General features: G+C 54.0%; 1 protein-coding gene across 50 annotated transcripts in view; it reads right to left on the bottom strand.

Annotated features, from left to right (window-relative positions):
• Positions 1-497: 497 nt before the first annotated feature.
• The window catches only part of Pcbp3 (poly(rC) binding protein 3), a 263,941-nt gene continuing 258,020 nt past the window's right edge, over positions 498-6,418 (bottom strand). For 34 of the 50 annotated variants that reach the window (XR_015644631.1, XR_015644632.1, XR_015644627.1 and 31 more), the window contains 3 exon segments: positions 5,508-5,560; positions 1,857-2,026; positions 498-1,164 (listed from right to left, as the gene is read on the bottom strand). Coding sequence is in view for 25 of the 50 variants with exons in the window: in XM_087597160.1 (XP_087453286.1) it covers positions 1,128-1,164; positions 1,857-2,026; positions 5,508-5,560 (260 nt within the window). In the remaining 25 variants the exon portion in view is untranslated. 50 annotated transcript variants of the gene reach the window in all.

Raw genomic sequence — 6,418 nt, 5'->3', positions numbered from 1 at the left:
CCTGCCAAGATGGCGGCCGCATACCCTAGCATCCTGTAGCAGGTAACTGTACCCATAGGTGAGGACAGGTTCCGGGGCAGATGGCATATGTTGGACAGCTCTACCCCTCTCCTAGCCTGAGCTGGTCTCTGGCATGCTGCTCTCGGCAGAAACCCCCAAATCAGAGGTTTGGGGTAGATACCAGAGCCCTTGAGAGCTGGGTCAGGGGTTACAACAAAGTTGTGCCCTGGCCCTCTGAGTTAACCACGAAGAGAAGGGAAGAGCAGAACCACTTCAGTGCCATGTGGTGACAGTGAAGGAGAACAGTCCCTCGGGTGATAGAAGGCTGTGTGGATGGTGCCCTGTCAGACACAGGCAGTTTCCATGTGGGGTGGCTTTACAGGCTGGGACAAGAACGGAACTCAAGGTCTTCAACTCTCAGGCCGGGTACCGGTGAGTCTCACAGGTCGGTATGGGCACTGAGGATAGGGGAGCAGAGAGAAGCCAGAGCCGCGGGGGGAGAGGAACACGACATTTATTAAACTCTGATGGGTGCAGATGAACTTTCTGGCAAGTCCTTGTTCTTAGCCATTTTGGAAGACACCTGGGGGCCCCAAGCGCCCCCTCCCCGAGATATCCCAGTGAAGCCAGGGTCCCACCCCACCCTCTGGCACTCCACCCTGCTCCTTAGATACTCCCCAAGTCCCTCCTCTTCCAGACACTCCCTGCAGGTTACAAGAAAAGTACCTCTGATCCCTGTGGACAATCTAGGGTGGCAATGAGTCAGTAGACCGGGTGGGAGAGGAGGGTCTCTGAGAACAAGGGGCAGCAGGACATGGGAAGTGCTGTTAAAGCATCAAACCAACTTTTAAACAGGTAGTCACATGGATACTGAGGAATACATCTCTGAAACATCACATTTGGGAATACGTTGAGCATTAAAGTAAAGAGCTGCATGCCAATGCGTGGAGGCTACACTAACACGGAGCGCACAGGGCCTGAGTGGGCAGACACGCACTATCACCTGTCTGTAAAGAAAACGCTCTAGTCATATCTGCAAGGAAGGACAGGCAGTCTGTACAGTGTGTCAGCTGGTGAGGCTGCGGGCTGGAGCCATCCGATGTGTGCAGTGGAGGATCTCGGGGAGGTTAGAGCGCACCCATCCCAGTGACCTCAGACGTCAGCCTGGAACAGACAAAGGCACAAGGGATGTGTCACAGACTTCTTCGATGAGATGGGGGGAGGGCACCTCTCATTTCCAGGGAATGAGCTACTCCAGGTCACCTTTCAGTGGCCTGAGTTGGAGGACCCACCACATAACAGGTGAAAGCCTGCCAGATCGGCTCTGTAGCACTTTACCTGTCCCTGGGCCTGTCTCCCAGTCTCGCTGAGAGAGTCTAGAACCTTCCAGGGTGGAGCATAGGACCAGGGGCTAAGCCCCCAGTCGCCCCCAGTCGCCCCCAGTCGGCCTCAGTGGAGGTCTGGACATAAGCAGGGCGTCATGAGTGTCCTACAAGGAGCTGTGACAAGGATAGGAACCCTATGCTGTTTCAAGAAGGTTGCTTACACTGGATTTGGGGCAGGTGAGGCAGGAGCTAGGCGTTTCCCTGTGTCCTACCCCCAGACTTACAACAAACCTGCCAACACCCCTTGTCTGAGGCAGACAGGCATGGCCTGAATACAGGCGGGGAAGAGGGACATGGGCACACCTCTCAATGCAGCCTCCTAGGTCCTTGTTGTGAACGGAGTGGCCATGTCCCTGTGGAGGCTGGTGTCATCATACCTCTCCCCCCATGCCTGAACTTCTCCTGTGCCAGCCAGGGCGTGGGGCTGCAAGCCATAGCTAGTGAGGGCCCAGCCGCCTAAGACTTGCTCACCTAGCGTTGATGAGATACTGGGCGAGGCTGATGTTGGCTGGGGTCCCTGTGATGGTAATCTGGCGCTCTGATGACCCTTCAGTGGCGTTGGCGATTTTGATCTGAGCTCCAGACATCTGTCGGATTTCATTGATTTTGGTGCCTTGGCGTCCAATTATGCAGCCTATAAGCTAGAAGGAATGACGGAGACATCTCTTAGAGAAGAGTCCAGCACATTGCTTTCGAGGCATCTGCGGGAGCCCTGTGGGGACACCTAAGGGGCTAGGCTAGGCTGGAAAACTGCCTATGGACTCAGCACTCCGGAAGAAAACAGGCATTGCAAAGTGCTGAGCCTGGTTCATAGAGCAATGAGAAAGGTTCCGGCTCCGCCTGGGAAGGTCCACACAAGGGACATGGCCATTCTCATACGGGCTTCCTCTACCTGGTCAGAACTGACCCAAAGACAGACCATGCAGGCTGAGTGGGGAAGCCCATACCAGCTCTGGCCTGGGCTGGATCAGGGCCGTCTGGTGGGTACCCTCACAGGGAGGACGGAGGTGCCAGAGAGTGAGCACCACAGACACCTTCAGGTGCTCCACCACTGCTGAAACCTCTCTTTTGAGGAACTCAGATAAAGTTGGGGACAAATCCAAGTGTTTGCATGGTGAGTTCTGTTCAACGCATGCAGAGACCTGGGGCCAGAAGTCATCAGGAGTGTGGGCCATTTCTAAGGCAGCTCAGGGACAAGGGTGCCCTCCATTCTGGAGGTTAAGATCTTTCTTCTGGCAATAGCTACAGTTGGGTCCATCCTGTTCCATGATGGGGACATCCTGGACCCAAGAAAAGACTGCAGAGGAAGTCAGATGACATCCCTCGACTTTCCTCACTGGTGAAATACAATCCCCACGGAGTGTTCTGAGGTATGGAAGAACACTGGCCACACAGGCACTGAGAGCCTGGGCAGTGGTTCTGTGGCACCTCGCTGGCTGGGCACCGGCCTGAGGTGTAGGCACTGATATGCCAGGCAGAAGGGCGGGCTGGACCTGAGGCACAGGAAGAGAATCTGCTTCCAAACCTGAAGGATTGGCCACAGGGCACCAGGGTGAGTGATCCTCTGGTCCTGAAGGGTATGTGTCTGTGCTCTGTGCTCTGTGCTCTGCTCCCATTAAGACCGTCTGTTGGTCATCTGTATTTGTCACTGAGCTCCAGGCAAGCATGCTGCTCATGACCGGGGGAAAGGCCTGAGCTTTACCGGTGCTCACGGCAGAGCATCTGAGCCTTAAGGGCCCCAAACTGAATGCCTTAGGGCAAGCTCTAGAGCATTAGCCTTTAGGAATGGTCTCAGGGTCTCCTCCTCAGAAGGCCCATGTGGCTGGGAGAGAACAGATGATCATCATCCGGTGCCTTTCCACAGACGAGGGGAGGAGGCTGGTTCATCTGCGGGCAGGAGATAGATCCCTAGACAGGGTCTAGATAGTCCCTAGACAGGGTCAGGAACGTGGCAGGCTGCAAGTGTGCACCATTGGCTCTGGGAGACTGCATCTTTGCCTGTAGCCTGGCTGCTTCTATATAAAGGTCTGGGTGAGCAGAAACCCTCCATGCCACAGATTCTATGGCCTTCCTGTGCAGGGCGAAAGGGCAGTCTCTGAATGAGCTGTGAAAGAGCGGCTCCCCTCTCTAGAAAGACGTCAGGATGACAGGACAGGCCAGGTCAGCCTATGTTTGCCCACCACACAGCAGCAGAGCCAACAGGTCTACCGCTCCCAGCAAGCCCAGCCCCGGGTGTCATTTAACCATTTCAGGTTAAATAAAAGCTTGTGTCCCAGTGCTGGTGACGTAGGATTCATGTTAGCAGCCTTTCTAGAAGCCCTAGCCCTTTCTGATGGAGCATGTACTGGTGAGACCATGTGGCAGAGAATCCATGGCACACGGAGTGGGAAGAGGAATGAACAGAGCAGTCCTTCTCCACCTCCAAAGCAGGAGTCAGGTGACATGACACCCTCACCCATAAAGACAGCCACCAAGCTGGTCCGACCTCCAATGTTCCAGGAGCTAAAGGCTGCACAGTGTGCTACCATGCCACCTGGGCTGACTCCTACAGATTTGGGGAACCCGAGGTTGTGAGGTAACAAGACAGATGCCTAGGGCTAGTGGCAGAGCCCCTTCAGGGCCATCTGCAGCCAGTCGGGTGATAGTGTTTCCTTAAAGCTCAGGGGCACCACCCAGATGGGCTCATGGTTTCTCTTCTGGCCAGATAACTCTGCCGCCCAACTGTCTGCCATCGATACTCAAGTCTGGGGGGTCCCCTTAGACTCTTAAACTCTGGGTTTCCTGAGGTTGGTTCAGATGGCGGGGAGGGGCTGGTCTTCAAAGTCCAATGCTACTACTGGTCTGGAGAGAGAGAAATTAGTAGGTAAAGTGCTTGCCACTCAAGATGAGGACCTTAGCTTGTTCTCTAGCACCCAGGTGTGGCGCATGCTTGTAATATCAGAAGCGTCAGGTGGGTCCCCAGGGCACCTTGGCCAGCCAGTCTAGCCTAATTGGTGAGCCCCAGGTCCTGGTGAGAGATTGTCAATTGTCTCAAAAAAACAAAGTAGATGGCCCCTGAGGTTAACCTCTGACTTTCATATGGAAACAGACAGACAGACAGGCAGACAGACAAGACACACACACACACACACACACACACACACACAGCTCTAGGGGCTATAGAGATGGCTCAGTAGGTAAAGTGTTTGCCGCTGAGCATGAGGGCCTGTGTTTGGGTCCTTGGCACCCACATTAAAAGCCAGGCTTGATGGCCACTGTCTGCATCCCCAGGGACAGGGATAGAGACAGGACAATCTCTAGAGCCAGCCGACTAGCTGAAAGAGAACGCTCCAGACTCTGCAAGATCCATGGAGAAGCAACTGAGACACACCCCCAGGCTCAACCCCTGGCTTCCACAGACGCCCATATGGGCAAGCCTATCTGTATACCCATAAACCCTCTGTACACACAGGCAGGCAGTGAGACACACAGAGGGGGTGAGGCAGGCAGGGACAGACAGTCAGATAAAAACAGAGACAGAGTGTGACGAGCTTTAGGGCAGAGAAAGCCTGAATACTACGAATTGAAAAGGAGGTAACCCTGCATGGCCCCCACAAGGCTGTCTCTTTTGCTTTCCTGGCAGCCACTCTCAAAGACAGGGGCTCTTCTTGCCTGGTCCTCATGGCTTGGAGCCACTGATTCAGAGACTGCTACCACCTCTCAAGATCCCCATTCAGCCAGAGAGGACTAAGTGTGCTAACAGATGCTCTTGAGACCACAGCTGTGGTGTCCCCAAGGACTGAACAAATTGAGGGACGCTAGAGAGAGAGATCCAGACACCCTGGGGCATATAACCTGTGCCAGAGAATCTCTAACCTCCAGTATGGGTCAGATCACTCCAGAACCTTCCTGAACCACCCTCCTCTCAAGTTCCCTAAGCCAGGGTACTGTTGCTGTTGCCCAACTCCCAGCCCAGCTCTGGTGCTGACTTCTGACTTGCCCTGATGTTCCCACTTCTGTCTTGTCTGCATCTTTCATGGGAATGGTTTCAGTTGAAGACGGGAAAGAAAGGAGAGAAGAGACTCAACAGTGGGTCCAGTATGTGTGTGTGTGTGGACAGGAGGGTGCAGGGGGTATACTCACATCATTGGGAATGGTGAGTTCATGAGTGCTGGCCGGTGGGCTGGCATCCAGACCTGGGCACACCAAGGGAACATGATTAGGTTGGAGGGAAAACAGTTTATTGCCATAGCCAGACCTGGTCCATCTTTCTATGGGCTGGCTGAGGTGAAGGTCAGCACAGTCCAGGGGCCCAGGCTCTGGTACTGCCCAGGGTAACCCAAATTCCAGAGTTCTAACTTCTTGCAAAAGGAAACAAAAAACAAATACCTTACATATATCGTCTGGCAGGCCCTGAGCTAAAACAAGGGCAGGCATCATACCTCAGGGGGTTACAAGGCCACACTGGTCACACAGGCATTTAATGCTTGTTCTCCCTCTGTTCCGGAAGACTTGTGGGTGCTGTGCCCCACTTTGTTCCACCCTGAGACCTCATGTGGGCTCTGCTGCAGGTAGTCAGAAGTGGCCAAACACCCAGTGTTAATTCTGCTTCTGACACAATTCTGTCCAAAGGCCACAGCACACAGCTAAGCCCAGGTTTTCATCTTTGCAAGTCTCACCTATGTCACCAGATAACAGGCAGCTTCTTAGAGGCCACATGCAAATTCCCCCTGCCTCAGAAGTAGTGACACTCAAGGGACTGCCACAGCGGAAGATGCAAGGGCTGTGCCTCTGGGACAGCGCATGCTCTGTACATAGCAGCCCCATTTCAGCAACAGACAGCTCAGGTCTGCGAGTTCTGAAGCTGATTCTCTTGCCTTTGGACTCAGCAAAGGTCCCTGCATAGGACTGCTGGGTCCAGACTCCAGGCTCTATGTTCTCCAGATGATCAGCTTTACACATGCTGCATTAGAACGTTCTAGAACCAAGGTCATCCCCTCACTTGGCACTCCTACTTACTGGCCTGCCTCTGCACTGACTCCTCAGTACCATAT

The sequence above is a fragment of the Rattus norvegicus genome, chromosome 20, assembly GCF_021556685.1.
Source record: "Rattus norvegicus strain SHRSP/BbbUtx chromosome 20, alternate assembly SHRSP_T2T, whole genome shotgun sequence".
NCBI lineage: Eukaryota > Metazoa > Chordata > Mammalia > Rodentia > Muridae > Rattus > Rattus norvegicus.
The sequence above is the reverse complement of the archived record's forward strand: the minus strand, read 5'-3'. Positions and strand labels throughout refer to the sequence as shown.